Source organism: Olea europaea, unplaced genomic scaffold (genome assembly GCF_002742605.1).
Source record: "Olea europaea var. sylvestris unplaced genomic scaffold, O_europaea_v1 scaffold718, whole genome shotgun sequence".
NCBI classification, from domain to species: Eukaryota; Viridiplantae; Streptophyta; class Magnoliopsida; order Lamiales; family Oleaceae; genus Olea; species Olea europaea.
The window spans coordinates 120,828-145,595 of record NW_019265580.1 but is presented as its reverse complement, the minus strand read 5'-3'; the positions used below and the strand labels follow the sequence as shown (position 1 = coordinate 145,595).

Below are 24,768 nucleotides of genomic sequence, written 5' to 3'. Positions count from 1 at the left end.
TGCTCACTTCCTTGCATTAAGATTAGGCACTCTGTTGTTTTATGCTCAACTCCACATTCCTCACAATTGCTCTTCTTAGCTTTTGCTACCTGTGATATGCTTTCCATCTTGTGATACAGAGAGTCGATCTTGCAGATATGGTCGAATAGGTATCTATCTCGTAGACACCCGTAGTCTTCCTTGGGGTTACCCTCTTAGAAGACCACATGGCCAAAGTGGTAGCCATTCTCTCGAATAATTCAAGTGCCCCCATCAACTGTTCGTGTAGATATTGAGCCACTTGATGCTAAGTCTACCATCTTTTGTGGTATGAAAGTAACCTTGTATAGAAGAATCGAATTTGGGTCTTTTTGTCAAATCCATGTTGAGGGTACTTCCGAAGCATGTTTTTTGAATCTATTCCAAGCTTCGTTAAATGATTCAGATTCTCCTTGATTGAATATTGATATATCATGTCTTAGTTTTGCTATCTTGGCTGACGAGAAGAACTTCGTGCAGAATTTATAAGCCAGCTCGTTCCAAGTAGTAATGCTTGTAGCAGGAAGTGAATCCAACCATTCAAGTGCCCTATCCCATAGTGTATTTGGAAACAATCTCAGCCTAATAGCATCATCCGAAATTCCTTGATACCTAAAGTGTTGACACATATCCAAGAATCGAGATATGTGTGTACGTGGATTTTCTTCAGCTCTTCCATAAAATTGGTGTCTATTCTGGAACAGCTGTATTACATTGGTCTTCAATTGGAAGTTAGGCTACCCAAACGGTGGATACACTATGCTGGACTGGCTTTGAATTACTTAAGGAGTCAAAAAATCTCCCAAAATCTCATTTCCTTTGTCCATGGCATCTCTTCAATTCGCTTGAAAGATGGGATTATTTTGCATATTAGCCATTTGTTCTTGTTGTTGTTTATGTGCTCCTTTGTTTTCTCGTTGCAAATGATGAAAAGTCCGCTCAATTTTCAGGTCTGCTGAAATTGATTCTCCTCATGTTGATTTTGACATGCAACTTTGCAAGAAAAACAGTACTAGCACTCAGATTCAAACCATTTAAAGAACTATAATAAAAATAAAACAAAATGACCTAAATGAAAAATAAATAAAAATAAAAATCTAAATTTGGAATTAGTGCCTAGAAAAATAAAATAAAATTAAACTCAATCCCCGGCAACGGCGCCAAAAACTTGTTCAAGAAATATTTTCTTTCGATTTAAATCACAGTAAGTGTACGATTCGTTAATAAGTAATAAAGTGGATCAATTGAGTCCGAATATCGTCCCATAAAGATTAATTAGTTTAATCTTATCTATCGTAGCATTAACTGAAACTAAATTACCCAAAGTGAAATTTTTACCTAAACGAAACTCTAATTTGGAAAGAAAACCCTAATTATGTAAAATTGATGATTAGAATGAATTCTGTATGCAAAACGATGTTGTAACAAATTAAGCCCCCGTTTGAGCCCCATTTCTTGGAAATTATAATGTTTTGAATAGTATTTTTTTGAAAAATGAGTGGTTGAAAAGAAAAGAAAAGATTTTGATTTACGTGTAATATTATTTTATTGAAGATTGTGTGATTAAAAGTAGGAGAGAGAAAAATTTAATTTAATTTAATATAATGAAGAATAATGGGGCTCAAACGGGGGCTAAAATGTAAATCAAATATTTAGAACATAAATTGGTTATATTCAATGAAAATTAAACGCACCAGAATCACGAATTCTTTTGCAATGATGACTCTTAACACTAATTTCACAAAATGACAACGCAATTGAATTGTTGACAAATCAATGCTCCTAAATATATCCAAAACTCTCTTTTGAGATGTATGAACCTATTCTTATACACCATTGGTCTATATCTCTATGACAAATGCATATATAAGAATGCATGTGATTTTATGAATATTTAAAGATTCACGCAAAGCATAGGGGTAGATCTCTACTCTTATCGGACCCTACGATAGTCTATACCTTATCGAATTTATTTCTCTTCTCTCGAACAGATGAAATAAACCACCAAACATCACATAACGTGCACTTAATTATAAAAGTAAATTATTGTATATAAACCATTCAAACATTCAAATACGTGTTTAATGTCAAATTACAAATTAGAAATTAAAAAAATCACATCACATGGTACATTGGTCTCCTAGTACATGAAAATTTAGCCTAACATGGAGAAACTAAAAAGTACATGATATTTGGAAGAAATAACATCACCGGATCAATAAATCAAGTGAAATTCATTTGATCTCCTTGAAATCCTTAGTTGTTGTGGCTCCAAATTCGCTCCAAGATGTGTTTGTTTTCTTCCCAATGCCTTCTCTCTCAAAATCTACGGCCCTAGGGTTTTTATATAGGTTCCCTGAGTTGTTTCCATAAGAATTTTAATCAGATAAGGGAACCAAATTTTTCCTGCCGGGTTCTTATTATGCGATTGCAAAATTCAATTGATTTTGGCCCTAAAAATCTCTGAACATAGGTATGCGACTGCATGGACTTCTACACTATGCAATTGCATAGTATTAATTTTTTATCAAAAGTTGCAATTTAGTCCCTAAACTCCAGTTTCTAATTTTTAACCTTTATTTTTATTTCTTCTTCTTCCAATACTCCATGTTCTCACCAAATTGATATTTTAACTCTTTCACTTCCTTGTTTACGTATCCCGATCATGTTTTGGCAATTTGCATCTTGGTTTCTGAACTTTCATTTTCCCTTCATTTTGGTCCTTTTTCGAGTATTTTCTCGTGAATTTCACCATATCCATCAATATACCCTACAATTCACAAATTCAATGAAATTAAGCCATAATTCAACTACTTTGCTTATAATTAAATCATGTTTGTAAACTAAATAAGTGTGTAAAATACAAAAGAAAAGATTTTGATTTACGTGTAATATTATTTTATTGAAGATTGTGTGATTAAAAGTAGGAGAGAGAAAAATTTAATTTAATTTAATATAATGAAGAATAATGGGGCTCAAACGGGGGCTAAAATGTAAATCAAATATTTAGAACATAAATTGGTTATATTCAATGAAAATTAAACGCACCAGAATCACGAATTCTTTTGCAATGATGACTCTTAACACTAATTTCACAAAATGACAACGCAATTGAATTGTTGACAAATCAATGCTCCTAAATATATCCAAAACTCTCTTTTGAGATGTATGAACCTATTCTTATACACCATTGGTCTATATCTCTATGACAAATGCATATATAAGAATGCATGTGATTTTATGAATATTTAAAGATTCACGCAAAGCATAGGGGTAGATCTCTACTCTTATCGGACCCTACGATAGTCTATACCTTATCGAATTTATTTCTCTTCTCTCGAACAGATGAAATAAACCACCAAACATCACATAACGTGCACTTAATTATAAAAGTAAATTATTGTATATAAACCATTCAAACATTCAAATACGTGTTTAATGTCAAATTACAAACTAGAAATTAAAAAAATCACATCACATGGTACATTGGTCTCCTAGTACTTGAAAACTTAGCCTAACATGGAGAAACTAAAAAGTACATGATATTTGGAAGAAATAACATCACCGGATCAATAAATCAAGTGAAATTCATTTGATCTCCTTGAAATCCTTAGTTGTTGTGGCTCCAAATTCGCTCCAAGATGTGTTTGTTTTCTTCCCAATGCCTTCTCTCTCAAAATCTACGGCCCTAGGGTTTTTATATAGGTTCCCTGAGTTGTTTCCATAAGAATTTTAATCAGATAAGGGAACCAAATTTTTCCTGCCGGGTTCTTATTATGCGATTGCAAAATTCAATTGATTTTGGCCCTAAAAATCTCTGAACATAGGTATGCGACTGCATGGACTTCTACACTATGCAATTGCATAGTATTAATTTTTTATCAAAAGTTGCAATTTAGTCCCTAAACTCCAGTTTCTAATTTTTAACCTTTATTTTTATTTCTTCTTCTTCCAATACTCCATGTTCTCACCAAATTGATATTTTAACTCTTTCACTTCCTTGTTTACGTATCCCGATCATGTTTTGGCAATTTGCATCTTGGTTTCTGAACTTTCATTTTCCCTTCATTTTGGTCCTTTTTCGAGTATTTTCTCGTGAATTTCACCATATCCATCAATATACCCTACAATTCACAAATTCAATGAAATTAAGCCATAATTCAACTACTTTGCTTATAATTAAATCATGTTTGTAAACTAAATAAGTGTGTAAAATACACTTGTCAGATTCTATTTTATGAAAATATTTATCCCCCCCCCCCCCCCTTTTTTTTTTTTTAAAATATTTTTTCCCCCCCCCCCCACCTTTTTTTTTTTTGGTTATAAATTAGCCTTTACTCTTTTTGCTCTTTAAATGCTTGACAGTAAATTCCTCATAAATTCTATGAAGAATTGAGAAACAAAAGAAGGTGACAATGACAAATTATTTGCTTTATATTGTAAAAGTTTGTTAAAATTTAAATAACATAAGAAACAACAGAAATGGATAATAAAAGGAAAATCAAATGTCATCTACCACTGGACTCAAAAAATATATGAATTCTCAAAAAAAATTCCATCGTCATAATGCGGGATCATATACGGTAACCGAAGTAGTCCTTATGCTCGAGATGGATCTGCATCCGTTATCTGATTCTCTATCTTGTTAAGCAAAAAATGAAATGCTTTTGTCATAAAAAACAGGAAAACAAACTCAAAAAATGTATATGAAAATATTAAGGTAAGGGAATTTGTAATGGTTTCATCCAAATAGTCCATTTAGAGAATAGTTACAGAATATTATGGATAAACAAGAAATGAACGTTTTATCCATCAAGTGAAATTTGAGGAGGGCGTCCTTATTTCAATGTTTAATGAATAATTTAAATTTTATGAACTTTCGTGGATTTTCTTGATTTGAATATACTTCCACATATTTATAAGATTTACATAATTTTGTTTTTTAGTCAATCCATTAATTGGATTTTAATTAATTTTTCAGTTACGTTAAAATAATATGAATTCTTAATAACTTTATAATTTAAAAGAAGTAGCTTCATCAATCTACAATATTAAGCAATTAAATATCACAAGTTAACAATCAGTTCAATATGAAAATAACTCATTTTAATTATAGTGTCGAGTATTCTATACAAAATTTTCACTAAAATCTTTTATGAGTAAAGACGTATTTAGTTGGTAATTGGAGTTTCAAAAATTTTAATACACTGATTTATTTTTACGCTCTTAGTTGTTCACAATAAAAAATCGATTCTAAATTCCCATAGGAACAAAATGTCAATTCATCATTTTCTTTTGTCTTCTACTTCACATTTCAGAATGTGAATTGAAATATGAGATATTTTTGTACTATTTATTTTTATTCTTTATTTGAATTTTACTTAATTTAATTTATTTCCTTGTAGTCGTACCAAAGGTATAATTTAATTTTTACATTTGTGGGCTTGAAATATACTTAAATTTGATGCGTTGGGATGAAATTCGTAGTTTGATATTTATATTCATGAAATCGAAATTTATATAGACTTTGGAATTGTATTAAATTTGAATTAATGACACCCTAATTATCTCCTAATCGATAATAAATGGGAAGTTCATACGTGCAACATTTGGATTTTCAGTAATTTATAATTTTATATTCATTATTGCAATTAGTTTTATCCACTTTAATTAGGGTCAAACATGATGATGATTTTTCTATCTTTGTAGAGATAAATGGTTGGGCTTTGCTATACGTAAACTGGCATTAACACACCAATGTACAAATAGCAAAATTCATTAATTACTGTAGTGTGTCAACGCCAGTATACAAATAAAATAATTCTAAATGGTTAGCAATTACTTTCATCCATTAATTAATGAGGGTCAAATTAATTAAGGCAATTTAATTAATTTGCGAAAGGAAAATCCATTTACCGTTATTTAAGAAAAGGAAAATACATTTATACTTTACATTTATTTTCCATGGAAAATATCAGTTTTCTAGCCAAATTCCTACTTTGAGTATTTGATTGTTATTTTTTTCCATTGAAAATATTTTCCAACTTTTGAAAATATGCCTAATTTTCATTGTTTTTAAGGAAAATATTTTCTATGGGAGAAGTTCCTCAAAACAAGAAAAATAATTTCTTTTTTAACTGATATTTTCCATGTCTATCAATCTAAGGCAATTTAATTAATTTGAGAAAGGAAAATCCATCTACCGTTATTCAAGAAAGGAAAATCCATTTATACTTGACCTTGATATTAATTTGAGAAAAATTAGAGATTGAGAAAAGGATGGATTTTTCGACCTACATAGTTCTTATTATACTATCAATTGCTTATGTCAATCGAGTTTCAATAAAAGCGACCATGACAGATGCTTCATCGAATCAATTTGCAGGTAATCCTAAAGTCGATTACATTTACAAAGTAGAGAATAGTATTATAATTGTTTTTTAGAGTCAAAAACAATTTGTACATTTGTGTTCAAATAGCTCTTGGAATTTCACTAATCTCTGGTTGATGAAATCGATATGTTTCCATATGTTTCAAAACAGAAAATAATGTTACCATTGTTTTCTAAGATTCATGAATGCTAGTTGTATCACTGTACCAAATTTTGAAAGGGCATCTCCTTTCACAAGTTGAGGACTCAATGGTGATTTACTTGGAGAATGGGCTTTGTTGCCATAGTAAGAATACGAATTTTCAGATCCTATGTTGCTTCTCATACTTACAAACAAAATCATAAAAATAATAAAAATAAATAAATAAATAAAAATTAATCGGTTAAAGTAATCTAGGAATACTCTGGTACATATAAACACATGAAATATAAGAGCTAATAAAAGTAAATCATGGACTTAACATTGGTGCAGATATGCTACAAACTCATCATTACCATTAAGAGATTGAATTAGCTATTATTGTGCAATTTTCGATTACCATGTTGTTCATAAATTAAGTTTTCTTAGGACATGTTTGAAAGATCTTTTAAGTGATTATAATTTTTGGATCATACTGAATGCTCGGATAATAAGTGGCTGATAATTGTGGATCCGATCGAATATGTAAAATTTGTTTGATCAGCTTAAACTATAATTAAAACTTTGCCAAACATGCACTTAATATTTTTATACACTTCATTATATATCTAGAATGATATTCAAAAAAATATTAATCAAGAGAGATATTTTATTACACGCATGACAAAGCCGTGATGTTTTAAACAGAAAGGAAAGTATATGAAATCCTTCCTTTAATTCGTATATTTGATAATTAATTGTTGTGCAACATGTCAAGATTTCTTGTGTGCCTGTACATCTCCAAGATTCTCAAATCTACATTTCCATGAAAATATCTCTCTTTATTTATAGTTAGATTCTTTCTCCCACCAATATCAACAATTTATTAAATCTCAATCTCCATTTTCCCTCTCTGAAAATGGCAAGCCCTTGTCTAATTCCTTCACATTTTATTGTCTTCTTTATCTAAGTTGTTTCATGTCGATTATAGAGAAGTTAAGGCGATCAAAGAAAGAACATCCTTGTAATATTGATTCCCTTAGAGTACGTGCTAAGCTTCACTATGATCTTGAAGCCATTGCACTTGCCTCAACCGACTATGGTCATATTATTCGAGATACTCCTTTTGCGGTTCTTTATCCTACACACAGTGATGATATTACCGAGCTTATCAAATTTTCTAACAAATGTCCCCTTCCATTTAACGTGTCGGCACGAGGCTGCGGACATTCTGTTAGAGGACAGGACATGGCACAGGACGGGATAGTAGTGAATATGCTTTCTTTAAAAGAGCAACATAAAAATGGGACTGGAATTACGGTTTCAACATCAGGACATTATGCAGATGTTGGTGGTGAGCAGCTGTGGATTGATGTATTGAATGCCACCTTACAGTATGGCCTTGCACCTGTTTCATGGACTGACTATTTGTACCTAACTGTTGGGGGTACGCTTTCTAATGCTGGAGTCAGTGGACAGGCCTTCCTCTATGGTCCTCAGATTAGCAATGTTCTTGAAATGGATGTTATTACAGGTACATTTTTCAATTCTTCTATAATATTTATATAGCTAGCAGAACAATTTATTTAGTACAAGCTGGAACCATGTTCTTGTAACCATTTCATAGTAATTGTGAGCGTCTCTCCTCTTCTCTTAGTGTGCACAGTTTGCTTGCATGCTGCCACGTGATTTATCTATCTTATTATAAGTGCTGAATCCCTGCTTCTTCTTGCTTGAAAATGAAAAAAGACTACTTCTTCGACCGTGGCCGAAAAGATGGTAAATATAAAAAAATTCATATTTGGATGGGGATTTTTTCTCGGAACATAGAAGAACTTCTAGGTAGGATTCACTTGATACAAATTTTGTCAAAGGAATATATAGTGCATGTGTTACATAGTATCCATAGCTTGACATTAATAACTATGTGACAGGACCTGTCCCGAATCACCTAATTGACCCGAAAAGTGACGTGCATCGACGATAGATATTGACCAGATGCTAGATACATCACCAAGGCTGATTATGTGTTACTATAAAATATGCGCCAAAATCAAAAGCTTATTAAAAATATAATTCAAAGGGTCCAAAATAATTACTTCATACTCTACCAAAATGAGTCATACAATTCAATATGTCGTGTTGCTATAACGCTAAAATCAACAGCCTCCTCAACTTATTAAGAACCAAATGTTACTTGTAAAAAAAAAATAAAAATAAAAATAAAAATAAAAATAAAAAATCCTAGGAAAATATATGACTTGATAACTCAGTGAATGGAGAAATTTGAAATAATCTTAATTTCTCATTTATGCATATTTTTATCAAAAATTAAGTTGATGTCATTTAACAAATCACATCTCAAGTCCTTGGTCTAGTGATCTAGAGGGGAAGTGGTATCTAAAGATCAAGATGTAAGACATTCTCATAATGTTGAAATATATCATCTCATAGTGATGATATAACAACTCAAATTTACACCATCATCTCATCACACCGCATATAATCTACAAAAAATGTACTCTCTCACTGAAATCTATAATCCATCCCCCAGATTAAGCATTTTTGCCACGAGCCTTTGACGCTCCATTTGTAAACTAAAAGAAATATATAATCACAAGTACTTTTCTGATTGATTTCAATATCACATATGCCTCACATTCCATTTCATAATCCATATCCAATCTTTGAAGTTCCACATATATCATATTGAAAGAAACTTCCATAGTAATATATAATTGAACAAATATTTCACATAATTGAAACTTTCACGTCACTACCTGAAATAAACGGCATAATAACTCAAATTAAAATATGACAATTAAAATTATGCAAATCCACAGCGTAATTCCTCAACTTCTATATTTGTTCTTGCATCTCTAATTCAATGACTTTTTCTCTCTTTATCTATTTACCAACTAGTCACCAAACATAAACAAATCCATTAAACCACTCATGTTCTTAAAATCACTACATTATACATATGCAACCCCCATATATTACTTAATCCAACACCTCAATTTCAATATTTATCATTCAGTTTCATTCAAACTTGTAAAATTTGAGACAACAAAATATTCACAAAAAACACTACAATTCCAACGTATTGTAATCTAGCACCTGTTTCTGTGTGTTGAAAACTATCACTAAAACCATTGATAGAAATAGCACTTTTGGAAATACTTTAAAAAATAGCACCTGTGTAGGATTTTGTTCAAAAAATGGAAAAAAAAATGAGGAAATTAAGCAAAATCGAACCTCAAATCCTTGTCCAACTCTAATACGTCATAATTAAGTGTTTGGTATCAAATGTTAGAACCATTTTGTATTTCTTCAATATATATTCAACTCCAATATCTATTCTCTCTTCCAAATCTTTTAAGTTGAGCCACTAATTACAAACCGAAATTTAACAATATTGAACAACAATGAGTTTTCTTACCTCTTGGAATAGAATATGTAGAGAATGAAGTCAGCAAAACTGAATTCAAGACTGAAGATCAGAACCGAAATTACAACAACTTGCTGCTGTGATTAGGCTCCTGATTTGCTGCTATAATTTCACCAAATCTAGCAGCAAATCAGGAGCCTAATCACATCAGCAAATTTGATGAAACACTAGCAGATCAGGAGCTTAATCACAGCAGTAGATTTGATGCAATCTCAACAAATCAGGAACGTAACAAATGAAGCAGATTCGATCCTGCCATTATGTTAAAATTGTATAGCTGTAAAGATTGGTTGTAAAAAATTTTCAAGTGTCACACTATCGGTGCGAGCGGAAATGGAGGCCACAAAACTGTCATATTCATGGCCAAGACCTGCAAGAATATATGTGATAATATCTTCTCGTGTCATTGGCTGGCCTACAATTACTAGTTCATCCACCAGCCTCTTGATGAAGTGAAAGTATTCATTGGCAGATTTACTGCCTTTAGTGGTAGTGGCTAGTTGTGTGTGAATTTGAACAATGCATGCACGATATTTTGAGGAAAAGGTTTCATTTAAGGCAGACCAGAAATCATGGGAAGAGGTATAATTAACAACCTGAGCAAGCACTCCTTCGATAAGAGAAGATATGAGAGTGCGAAGAACGAGGTTGTCCAGCTTGACCCATTGAGAGTAAGCCGGATTGAGTGTTTCAGAAACAACATTGGTTTCAGGGTGGGATATAGAAACTGATTTCGGTGGTTTTGGTGTGGTTCCGTCGAGGTAACCAAAGAGGTCTTGACCTTTGAAATATGGTACCATCTGGGCCTTCCAAAGAAGGTAATTATCCTGGGTTAGTTTGATAGTAGCAATATTAGGCATGGAGATAACAGAGGGAGATAATGGCAGGATTGAGTCTTTCTCATTTGTTACGTTCCTGATTTGTTGAGATTGCATCAAATCTGCTGCTGTGGTTAAGCTCCTGATCTGCTGGTGTTTCATCAAATTTGCTGCTATGATAAGGCTCCTGATTTTTGTTGCTGTAATTTCGGTTCTGATCTTCAGCCTTAAATTCAGTTTTGATGACTTCATTCTTTACAGAATAGAAGAAATGAAGAACCATGAGTCTATATTTCATCTTTTTCAGTAACCTCTTCTTTTCTTTTTCATTTTTCTCTTATTTTCTTCCCACTTTTCTTTCTTTTCTTTTTGTTCCTTTTTTCTTTTCTTTTTTGTTTCTATAGGCTTCTAGTTGTCTCCAAAATGAGAAAGGGCATTACTTATCCTTTAAGTGGATATATATTGTATAATTACTAGTCAAGTCCCAAATCTTCATATAATATAACATTTAGTCCTTTAAATCTCTAAATTTTTATTTGGTAATATTTCTGACCCTTTGAGTAATTACAAATTAGGCCCCATGAATTCATTTGTTTCAACTTAAGTCCTTATTTGACTGTGACTTCACTAAATAACTTCTTGATTTTGACTATACCGAGTGGGGTGTAACACTATGTATGTAATAATGTGTGTGATAAAATCTTAAAACAGCAGCTCTATCTGGTACAGACAATTTTTGCGTGGATATAGTCATTTTACTAACAGATTATTTTTTCTATATGTCTTATTTAGGTAAAGGGCACTTCGTGACTTGCTCCAAAGACTTGAATTCAGAATTATTTTTTGCAGTTTTAGGGGGTCTAGGGCAGTTTGGCATCATAAATAGGGCAAGAATTGTCCTAGCAAAAGCACCAACAAGGGTAAGTACAATAAGGTTAATATTTTGTCATAATTATATTAAAAAAAAAAAAAACGATGATGTATATACTATTAGTTTATATATAGTAGTGTATGACAAGATATATTTGTTTTACTAAAATCTTAAATCCTATGAATGGGTGAAACAGCAAGCTTAATTTGCCAGGTAACATCATTTGTAGTTCCACTAATTTGTTATATTGTTAATTTGTGTTCTTTCTTTAGGTGAAATGGGTGAAAATGCTATACCATGATTTCTCAATCTTTACAAGAGATCAAGAACAACTTATCTCAATCAAGGGTCCAGATTATTTGGAAGGCTATCTCATGATGGACTACATTCCTGTAAATGAATGGAGATCTCCCTTTTTCACACCTTATAATGAGTCCCAAATTTCTTCTCTTTTGAAGAAATACGGCATCCTCTATGGCTTAGAGATGGTCAAGTATTACGATGATGAGACCGCCAATTTAGTGGATAAAGTATGTGTTTACATATAGCGTACTCTTATTTTTTATTTTTTATTTTTTTTAAACTCAATACTGCACTCAGAGATTCACTTTAATCAATATACTTCCATGGTCGTTATATTATACCGCAGATGCACATGGTCTCTTATTTTCTTTTTCTTGTTATTTCAGGAAGTCCAAAGGTTGCAGGACGGATTGAACTCCATTCCTGGTTTCTCTTTCACGAGAGATGTAACCTATGTTGATTTCCTCAATCGAGTTCGACAAGAGGAGATAGCCCTAAGATCAGGAGGATTATGGGATGTTCCTCATCCATGGCTGAATCTTTTTGTACCAAAGTCTCATATCATGGATTTCAATGCTGGTGTTTTTGTAGATATTCTTCACAGTAAAAAGATGTCCAAAGGGCCTTTACTTGTCTACCCAACGACTAAAACAAAGTAATTATCTCGAACTGATGACATGCACTAAAGACTGCATATATGTTTGACAACGGATACAGATCTATAATGTTTCTATATCCGAGAAAAAGTATTTCTAGTTCACATTCCTAATCGTAACGTAATTACTAAATTGTGCAGATGGGATGATAGGATGTCTGCTGTTACGCCAGATGAGGATATCTTCTACCTTGTTGGAATATTGCAAGCAGGCAGTTTCGATAATTGGCAAGAGTTGGACAATATAAACAATGAAATTCTGGAATTCTGCAACAGAACTGGAATAAAGATTAAGCAGTATCTCCCACACTACACATCCGAAGAAGATTGGATAAAGCATTTTGGTTCAAAATGGAACACTTTCCGAGAAAGAAAAGCACGGTTTGATCCAAGAATGATATTGTCACCAGGACAAAAAGTTTTCGATTCTGTTTGAATCATAAACTAGAACTTGCGAATTATGAATAAGTTAATTCGTCTTTAAATATAGACTCTGGTTAATTATTAATAATTATTTTAGCCCGTTAGCCAATTCTCCAATGAATTAATTACATCCCAACATGTGACAGCCTTAGTGCCGCATAAAGTGCTCGTAAGTACAGCTTACATATAGCATTATTCTAATAGAATAGATGCCATTAATTTCGGAAAATGTTTTCACGTATCGAAGTGCTTCTTTCTTTCTACTTGAAATCACCGGTGAAAAATAAACAAAGTACAATTTACAAGGGCATTTGGCTAGGCTCTAGAGTAATAAACTTAGAGAAATCACATTTTCAACAACGTAAAATATATATCCAGTGCTCAAGTCAAACTTCGTGTCATCATGTGCCTGGTTAGAATCTTGGCAGTCACGGGAGATTGGTTATTGTCTAAACTGGCTATAATTTAGGAGAAAAGAAAGCAAGTTATACGAATGTAAATTTCTTTAAGACAATAATTAAATGGGCATATATCTCTCAAGTTATAAAGTTTTTAAAAAAATTAATATAGCACAATATTATTTTTTTAGGTGAACCAATGCTTGATTGTACTCTTTTAGAGTAGAAAATATTGAATTTTAAATATCAAGCAAAAGCTGAAAAAATATTTGGAAATTATATCAAATAATCTATAGAAGGAAAGAATAAGAAATCAATTATATGGAATTGATTTAAAGAGAAAAAATGGAATTAGGAATGTTTGATCTATAGATTTTCATGCATCTCTTCGAATTATTGCATCTTACAGATTTAACCATTAGATCGAATCATTTCATGATTGATGCGGTAGATTGTACCCTATCAAAAAGTCATGAAGATACTCTTAACAAGTAACAAAAATATTGATTAAAGATATATTACAAGAAAAATAGTTATTTATAATGATATTATTTGCTACGGACAAAAAAAATGTTGTGAATAACATCTCTTGTAGATGAGTAGGGAAAGTAACCAAAACTCAGAAGTCGATTTAAGTTGTTAGAACAGATCCTCTATAAGTCTAAAAACAAGCAGTAAACTTATCTTAAATTTAATCTTCTTAGTTTATAGACAGACATGAAGATTCTTTGAAATTTATTAGCCAAGCCATCACGGTGCTTAACAGTATCTTCACACATATCTTACACTTTATTATTACAAGGAATATAATAAGAAAAGCGAATGAATTGATTCGTACTTTTTGCCACCTTATATAGACTGTCCTCATATAGACCATAGTTCATATTAACAAAGACAAAGAGACCAAGGTTAACCTTTTTATCCTTGCCCTTTGTTATGAAAAGTTTCAAATCTATCCTGTAAGTTTGATTTCTAATTATTTAATTTGATATTCTATAGATTAATATGTTCATGCAAAACCATAGACGTATGGGATCATTGACAAATAATAATATAGTGAGTAAAGTGTATCGTCTCATGAATGATAAATTTCAAATTGAATTGTACCTATCCAATTTCAAATTCAAATGCAACGTAACTGTAGGAATTCACAGAATACTGTGACATGAATTTTGGGTAAGAAGATCTTACTTGAAATGATGAATTTCAAGATCTTTTCTTGTGATTAAATCACCTTGCATTCCAAAGCTCCAAAATCTGTATTTTCTTGTTCTCTAATGATCTCATTCCCGATCACAATGGAAGGAAATTATTATCCATAATCTAAGTGCCATTTGTTGTGAGATTTTATGCCAAAAATATGGTTCTAGGGACTTTCTAATTTTGGTGTGAATTTCAATACGAGTTTTCACCATTTTTTTATGCCATTCTTTTTTGTCCCCCTTTTTTTGCATAACTCCTATATGGAGGTTGCAAGTAATTATCTTGGGAGTTGTAGGGAGTTGGGAAAGTTAGAAATTTAAATTCAATTCAAGACATTCCCTTCTAACCCTTTTAAAATCTTGCAGGTCGCACCACCCCACATGGACGATCTATTACTCGTATTTTCCAACAAGGACATTGTGTAATACACAGGCCTAGATTTGCAAAAAAAAGACCAAGCAAATTTAATGTCATTTACTAGAAATAAAATTTATTCATTGGACTGAGAACCCAACGTTGGGTTCTCATCGCAAGATTCCCCCCCACCTCACATAGATTTGAGTCGTTGCTCCTGCAATCACTGTTAATACTGGAGTATAAGTTTCCCCTTCAAACAATCTGAAAAAATTATCGTAATAGTATTTTAAATTCGAGCCCACCGATTTCACGATGTTTCCTTAAAATGAATTTGCTGCCTTCAACGGTGCTAAAGGTGTCCAGCAATCGTTTCCCAAGATAGAATGAATTTCGTCTCCTACGGAAGCAGCACAACAATCTGTAGGAGTTTTAACGAATGCAACGAAGTGATTTTACTTCGAAAATAGTATCAGAACGAGAGGAAGAATGAGATTCAAAGCAGAGAAAATTTGTAATGAAAATGGTGTAATTTTTCTAGCAGTGGGGCAAGCTATTCATAGACTCGTTCGTGGCCATTCGAACACCCTTCAAAATAGTCATCACTGTTCAAACAGTCTCCAAAACTCCAACAGATATGTTAGTTCAATACTGCGTCTATTAAGTTGGTTAACGATCGACTGTTAACAGTCGACTGTTTGCTCAGTTAACAGTCGTTTGTTTAACAGACCATTCAAAAAATTACTCGAAAAAAGCCATTGAAAAAATAAATTTTATTAAGTACCCAAGAATTTGATTGTATATAATTTGGTCCAAAAATTCAAATAAACTTTGTCCAAAAATTAATATAGTGCAAAGACGTACCTGCACCGACTCGGACTCGGACACTGGCACGTGCTCGTGCCGTGTCGAGCCGAGCCGGGCAGTTGGTCGGACAATGGCGCACGCGTGTGGGCTTATGATCGAATCCGATAGGATATAGGTCTCCCCCCTTCCAAAGACTATTGGTACCCCTTGGGGTCCAAACCCAATTCTCAAACTTACACCATATAAACCACACCAAAGTTTCAAAACTTTTCTATGTGAGATAAGTGTTTGGGCAAATCAAATTCTTCACTAATTCATAATTTCAAGTGGGTTACTTTGACATTAAATATTTCATTCAATTTTAAATGATTTTCGATAAATAAATATACCACGTTCGTCACCTTGTAGAGTAGAACGTGAATATGCTAGGTCCTTTATTAATTAAGATGTAGGTCCCACTGAAATTTGGGTCCAAATTTGACCCATTTCATACCATTTTCTAACAATTCCCCACATGAATGAAATGTGTTGGCCTTTTCCAAACAACAACATCTGATATGTTTTTCTAAAGAAAATTGAAGAAAACTGCATCAAGTTAAGTAGCCAAAGACTTTGAACTTTCCCTAGTAAAATCTATCGGATTTACTTAGCCAATCAGTAGCAAGTTGCTTTGAACAATCAGTCGTTCATGTAAATCTAGACAATAGAAGTCACACAATTCGCTTCGAAAATAGTTGGTTCTCATGTTTGTGTCCATTTTGACCTTGGATACCTCCTGGTTCATGACTGTTTTTTAGAGAATTCATCTTCATCTGATTTTCTTAGAAGCAGCCCCTTCTCACCCACATAGGTGATTTCCATAAAGAGTAATCTACTATACTCCACTTAAACGAATAAAGATATAGAAACCATTAAAAGCATAACTTAACCTATTTCATGGCAGTTAGGCGCTGGCTCATCATAGGAATGGGTAGGAGTGATAATCTCCCCAGTGCTTACTAAGTTTTTCACAGTTCGGTTGTCCCATTAAACCTAGATCTTGGGATCTCCAGTCAACTAGGTTGGATTGCCACCATGGAAACTTTTGATTATTTTATCGATTTTAATCTCATCCCCTTCAATGAACTTTCAACTTGCTCTCTTGTTAAACTTTTAGTTAGCGGATACGCAATATTTTCTTTTGATTTTACATAATTTATAGTGATAATGCCAGTAGAGAGCAATTATCGAACAGTATTGTGTCTACGATGTATATGTCGAGATTTACCGTTATACATAGCATTTCGTGCCCTACCAATTACTGATTGACTATCGCAATGGATACATATATCAGGCACAGGTTTTATCCAACATGAAATATCTTTTAGGAAGTTTCGTAGCCATTCGACTTCTTCTCTAGCTTTATCTAACGTGATAAATTCAGAGTCCATCGTTGATCTAGCTATACATATTTGTTTTGAAGATTTTCATGATACTGCAGCACCTTCAAGTGTAAAAACATATCCACTCGTTGACTTGGAGTCTTTAGTATCTGATATCTAATTTGCATCATAGTATCCTTCAAGTACTGTTGGATATCTCGAATAGTGCAATTCAAAGTTTTTGGTATGTTTTAAATACCCTAAAACCCTAATAATTGCCTTCCAATGATCAGCGCTTGAATTGCTTGTATATCGATTTAGCCTACTAATTGAATAAGCAATCAAGCCGAGTACAGTTCGTGATATATATTAAACTACTAATAATTCGAGAGTATTTCAATTGAGACTTACAGTCACCAGTATTGGAAACAAGATGCATACTGGCATCCATAGGTGTTTTTATAGGAATAATATCATATTTCTTGAATTTATTAAGAATCTTCTCAATGTAGTGTGATTGAGACAATATGATACCATTGGATATTCTAGAGATTATAATTCCTAATATAACATCGGCCACACCTAAATCCTTCATTTCAAATTTGTTTGTTAGCATCCTTTTAGTAGCATGAATTATGGTATCATTGTTACCCATAATCAATATGTCATCTACATATAAACATATCATGACATATCTATTTTGAGTGCTCTTGACATAAACACATTTGTCACACTCGTTAATTTTGAAACCATTTGACATCATAACCATGTTAAATTTTTCATGTCATTTCTTAGGAGCTTACTTTAATCCATAAAGTGATTTAACAAATTGACACACTTTCTTTTCTTGTTCTGGGGCGACAAATCCTTCAGGTTGCTCTATATAAATTTCTTCATCTAACTTTCCATTCAAGAAAGCTATTTTAACATCCATTTGATGTATATCCAAACCTTTCAATGCTGCTATCGCAATAAACATACGTATGGAAGTTATTTTTGTTAGAGGAGAATTCAAGACGTTCTTTTTACTTATAGCCTTTAGCGACAAGTCTAACCTTATATTTATCAATTGATCAATCTGCTTTCATTTTCCTTTGAAAATTCATTTACATCCCAATGTCTTATTACTAGGAGAAAGGTCTACTAATTCCCATGTATGATTTTGTAGTATGGATTCAATTTCACTATTAACAGCTTCTTTCCAATATGAAGCTTCGGTTGATGACATAGCTTTTTTAAAGTTTTGAGATTCATTTTTTAACAAATATGTTAGAAAGTCAGGCCCAAAGGAGGTTGACGTTCTAGCCCTCTTACTGCATCTATGTTGTTCATTTATAGGTTCTTGATCTATAGCCTCCTCATTTTCAAAAGATCTCTTCTATGAATTTGAATCATTTTGCATGTTATAAGGAAAAATATTTTCGAAAAATATTTTCAAAAAATGTAGCATCCCTTCATTCAATAATCGTATTAACATGCACATCGGGTATTTCAGACTTGTGTACAATAAATCTGTATGCATTACTATGGTAGGTGTAAAGGAATTAATTCCTCTGTTTTTATTGAATTCAATTGTATATGTACAACAGTATATATATAAAGAAATTTTACAACCAATCTTTACAGCTATACAATTTTAACATAATGGCAGGATCAAATCTTCCTCATTTGTTATGTTCCTGATTTGTTGAGATTACATCAAATCTGCTGCTATGATTAAGCTCCTAATCTGTTGGTGTTTCATCAAATTTGCTGCTGTGATTAGGCTCCTGATTTGCTGTTATAATTTCACCAAATCTGTTGCTGTAATTTCGGTTCTGATCTTCAGCCTTGAATTCAGTTTTGATGACTTCATTCTCTACAGAATAGAAGAAATGAAGAACCATGAGTCTATATTTCATCTTTTTCAGTAACCTCTTTTTTTCCTTTTCATTTTTCTCTTATTTTCTTCCCACTTTTCTTTCTTTTCTTTTTGTTCCTTTTTTCTTTTCTGCTTTGTTTCTATAGGCTTCTAGTTGTCTCCAAAATGAGAAAGGGGATTACTTATCCTTTAAGTGGATATATATTGTATAATTACTAGTCAAGTCCCAAATCTTCATATAATATAACATTTAGTCCTTTAAATCTCTAAATTTTTATTTGGTAATATTTCTGACCCTTTGAGTAATTACAAATTAGGCCCCATGAAATCATTTGTTTCAACTTAAGTCCTTATTTGACTGTGACTTCACTAAATAACTTCTTGATTTTGACTATACCGAGTGGGGTGTAACACTATGTATGTAATAATGTGTGTGATAAAATCTTAAAACAGCATCTCTATCTTGTACAGACAATTTTTGCGTGGATATAGTCATTTTACTAACAGATTATTTTTTCTATATGTCTTATTTAGGTAAAGGGCACTTCGTGACTTGCTCCAAAGACTTGAATTCAGAATTATTTTTTGCAGTTTTAGGGGGTCTAGGGCAGTTTGGCATCATAAATAGGGCAAGAATTGTCCTAGCAAAAGCACCAACAAGGGTAAGTACAATAAGGTTAATATTTTGTCATAATTATATTAAAAAAAAAAAAAAAACGATGATGTATATACTATTAGTTTATATATAGTAGTGTATGACAAGATATATTTGTTTTACTAAAATCTTAAATCCTATGAATGGGTGAAACAGCAAGCTTAATTTGCCAGGTAACATCATTTGTAGTTCCACTAATTTGTTATATTGTTAATTTGTGTTCTTTCTTTAGGTGAAATGGGTGAAAATGCTATACCATGATTTCTCAATCTTTACAAGAGATCAAGAACAACTTATCTCAATCAAGGGTCCAGATTATTTGGAAGGCTATCTCATGATGGACTACATTCCTGTAAATGAATGGAGATCTCCCTTTTTCACACCTTATAATGAGTCCCAAATTTCTTCTCTTTTGAAGAAATACGGCATCCTCTATGGCTTAGAGATGGTCAAGTATTACGATGATGAGACCGCCAATTTAGTGGATAAAGTATGTGTTTACATATAGCGTACTCTTATTTTTTATTTTTTATTTTTTTTAAACTCAATACTGCACTCAGAGATTCACTTTAATCAATATACTTCCATGGTCGTTATATTATACCGCAGATGCACATGGTCTCTTATTTTCTTTTTCTTGTTATTTCAGGAAGTCCAAAGGTTGCAGGACGGATTGAACTCCATTCCTGGTTTCTCTTTCACGAGAGATGTAACCTATGTTGATTTCCTCAATCGAGTTCGACAAGAGGAGATAGCCCTAAGATCAGGAGGATTATGGGATGTTCCTCATCCATGGCTGAATCTTTTTGTACCAAAGTCTCATATCATGGATTTCAATGCTGGTGTTTTTGTAGATATTCTTCACAGTAAAAAGATGTCCAAAGGGCCTTTACTTGTCTACCCAACGACTAAAACAAAGTAATTATCTCGAACTGATGACATGCACTAAAGACTGCATATATGTTTGACAACGGATACGGATCTATAATGTTTCTATATCCGAGAAAAAGTATTTCTAGTTCACATTCCTAATCGTAACGTAATTACTAAATTGTGCAGATGGGATGATAGGATGTCTGCTGTTACGCCAGATGAGGATATCTTCTACCTTGTTGGAATATTGCAAGCAGGCAGTTTCGATAATTGGCAAGAGTTGGACAATATAAACAATGAAATTCTGGAATTCTGCAACAGAGCTGGAATAAACATTAAGCAGTATCTCCCACACTACACATCCGAAGAAGATTGGATAAAGCATTTTGGTTCAAAATGGAACACTTTCCGAGAAAGAAAAGCACGGTTTGATCCAAGAATGATATTGTCACCAGGACAAAAAGTTTTCGATTCTGTTTGAATCATAAACTAGAACTTGCGAATTATGAGTAAGTTAATTTGTCTTTAAATATAGACTCTGGTTAATTATTAATAATTATTTTAGCCCGTTAGCCAATTCTCCAATGAATTAATTACATCCCAACATGTGACAGCCTTAGTGCCGCATAAAGTGCTCGTAAGTACGGCTTACATATAGCTTTATTCTAGTAGAATAGATGCCATTAATTTCCGAAAATGTTTCACGTATCGAAGTGCTTCTTTCTTTCTACTTGAAATCACTGGTGAAAAATAAACAAAGTACAATTTACAAGGGCATTTGGCTAGGCTCTAGAGTAATAAACTTAGAGAAATCGCATTTTCAACAACGTAAAATATATATCCAGTGCTCAAGTCAAACTTCGTGTCATCATGTGCCTGGTTAGAATCTTGGCAGTCACGGGAGATTGGTTATTGTCTAAACTGGCTATAATTTAGGAGAAAAGAAAGCAAGTTATACAAATGTAAATTTCCTTAAGACAATAATCAAATGGACGTATATCTCCCAAGTTATAAAGTTTTAAAAAAAATTAATATAGCACAATATTATTTTTTCAGGTGAACCAATGCTTGATTGTACTCTTTTAGACTAGAAAATATTGAATTTTAAATATCAAACAACAGCTGAAAAATTATTTGGAAATTATATCAAATAATCTATAGAAGGAAAGAATAAGAAATCAATTATACGGAATTGATTTAAAGAGAAAAAATGGAATTAGGAATGTCCGATCTATAGATTTTCATGCATCTCTTCGAATTCTTGCATCTTACGGATTCAACCATTAGATCGAATCATTTCATGATTGATGCGGTAGATTGTACCCTATCAAAAAATCATGAAGATACTCTTAATAAGTAACAAAAATATTGATTAAAGATATATTACAAGAAAAATAGTTATTTATAATGATATTATTTGCTACGGACAAAAAAAATGTTGTGAATAACATCTCTTGTAGATGAGTAGGGAAAGTAACCAAAACTCAGAAGTCGATTTAAGTTGTTAGAACAGATCCTCTATAAGTCTAAAAACAAGCAGTAAACTTATCTTAAATTTAATCTTCTTAGTTTATAGACAGACATGAAGATTCTTTGAAATTTATTAGCCAAGCCATCACGGTGCTTAACAGTATCTTCACACATATCTTACACTTTATTATTACAAGGAATATAATAAGAAAAGCGAATGAATTGATTCGTACTTTTTGCCACCTTATATAGACTGTCCTCATATAGACCATAGTTCATATTAACAAAGACAAAGAGACCAAGGTTAACCTTTTTATCCTTGCCCTTTGTTATGAAAAGTTTCAAATCTATCCTGTAAGTTTGATTTCTAATTATTTAATTTGATATTCTATAGATTAATATGTTCATGCAAAACCATAGACGTATGGGATCATTGACAAATAATAATATAGTGAGTAAAGTGTATCGTCTCATGAATGATAAATTTCAAATTGAATTGTACCTATCCAATTTCAAATTCAAATGCAACGTAACTGTAGGAATTCACAGAATACTGTGACATGAATTTTGGGTAAGAAGATCTTACTTGAAATGATGAATTTCAAGATCTTTTCTTGTGATTAAATCACCTTGCATTCCAAAGCTCCAAAATCTGTATTTTCTTGTTCTCTAATGATCTCATTCCCGATCACAATGGAAGGAAATTATTATCCATAATCTAAGTGCCATTTTTTGTGAGATTTTATGCCAAAAATATGGTTCTAGGGACTTTCTAATTTTGGTGTGAATTTCAATACGAGTTTTCACCATTTTTTTATGCCATTCTTTTTTGTCCCCCTTTTTTTGCATAACTCCTATATGGAGGTTGCAAGTAATTATCTTGGGAGTTGTAGGGAGTTGGGAAAGTTAGAAATTTAAATTCAATTCAAGACATTCCCTTCTAACCCTTTTAAAATCTTGCAGGTCGCACCTCACATGGGCAACTCATTACCCGTATTTTCCAACATCTCCCTTTCGCACATGATGAGTTGATCTAAACCACAAATGACAACGAATGTCACACCTTAGATCGTTCTCGATAACTATCTCACAAAGATTCATACGTTAAATAGATTGTGTGACCAGCGAGTAATATTAGAGCTCGTGGTACTATAAACCTGTTAAAAATATATAGTGGCTTTGTTAGATGAACATCAATCTCGCTATACCCAAAACTCAATTTTCAACATTAATTCAAGTATTTTCGATCCCTTGAATATTTATGGGACATACTTGAATCCCACATCGTATTCTTATATTCACAATCCAGTGAATAAAAATATAAATATTTTAGCAACATGCTAAAGTAGCAATACTGAAATAAAATCTCAAAAAATTGTCAAAAGTTATAAGGGTAAATATGAGGTTATATAAACATCAGGGTCTCACACAATAAGGAAGCAAGGATCCATTCACTCATTTACCCAATATTGGTCGTAAAAGCACACGTGGTATGAAATATGTGCTACGATGTTTTCTCCCTTTTTGGGACGTATGTCATATTTTTTGTAAACAAATAACACCATACAGATCCTAGTTCAGGAATTTCCCGATATCTAACTGAGTTCTCCGTATGTTTATTCCTCCAGGCAATCTCAAATCGAGAACTCGATCTGGCTACTAAACAAGTTCAATGGATAGCAAAATTCATTTCGATTATTTGTTGTAATCTCATCTTGATATCTTAACAAGGCGACTGGATCATGTTCACAACATGATCACTGTGTCTCATCTCAGCACAATTCAAAGCGTCTGAAGCAATTGTTTGTGCGAGTGAACCAATCTCAACCCATTCGACATACTTTATATGCGCATACAAATCATTTATCTCATAATCCCAACATTAGATTACACATGAACTCAAATTGTTCCCTTATGGGCATACAAAACTCAATCAAGAGTTTTTTGATACACTAAGTATCATATTCTACAAAATTCTAGAGATTCAATATTACCAACAAATATATCTCTAGAGATCTTTAGAGTATAATGATTACATATCATCATTTATGTAAATATATCACAAAGACACTTTATTTGCTAATACCTCTTATAGAAATATAATCAAGTACTTTGTTCTATCTTGATACTTGACATCTTAATACATAAAGTAGTTGCATAACTATCATGTATACCATATTCTCAACCAGCATCATTAGATGCTCAATCATAGGATGACAATCGGACTTGTCGGCTCGGGCCACCAGTCACTTGGCTTGGAAAAGGCCTGAACTAGTCCAGCTCAAGGCTTGGAGGCGCTAAGTCCCATTTTGGGAAGTTGACTCGAGCTTGAGCTTGAGCCCAAGCCGACCCATGTGGCTTGATGAACCATAAGAGCTGGCCCGTTTAAATTTTAAAAAAAATCAATCTGCAAGCTGCCTTTTGAGGCAACGATTTAGCTACCAAACCGAAGCAGCTTGCTACCTTAAACCAGCAGTTAAGAGAAAGAATAGAACCGAAAGCTCGGGTCAAGCCTTAATGTTTTTGGTCGAACTTTTGCTCAGCTCAGCTCGTCTCGTTAAACACCTTTATCAATACACTTATACCAAACAATTTCTTAAGCTGCCAAGATATACATTACAATATATGTTTCTTGCTACTCTATATAGCAAGAGTGCACAAGTCTAAGAACTAATTGTGTTCAACTAACTCTCATTCTTAATCACCAATTGTATGTCATTCCAATCACAAGCTATTCT

At 32.7% G+C, this 24,768-nt stretch overlaps 1 protein-coding gene and 1 pseudogene across 1 annotated transcript; both read left to right on the top strand.

Annotated features, from left to right (window-relative positions):
• Nucleotides 1–7,446: 7,446 nt before the first annotated feature.
• Nucleotides 7,447–13,061, top strand: LOC111390819 (annotated as a pseudogene).
• Nucleotides 13,062–18,883: 5,822 nt separating this feature from the next.
• LOC111390818 (cytokinin dehydrogenase 3-like) lies at nt 18,884–21,041 on the top strand. Its single transcript, XM_023015935.1, has 6 exons — nt 18,884–19,080; nt 19,179–19,225; nt 19,567–19,694; nt 19,920–20,177; nt 20,337–20,605; nt 20,747–21,041. The coding sequence occupies exons 1-6, from the start codon at nt 18,884–18,886 to the stop codon at nt 21,039–21,041; spliced, it is 1,194 nt and encodes a 397-aa protein (XP_022871703.1).
• Nucleotides 21,042–24,768: the final 3,727 nt, after the last annotated feature.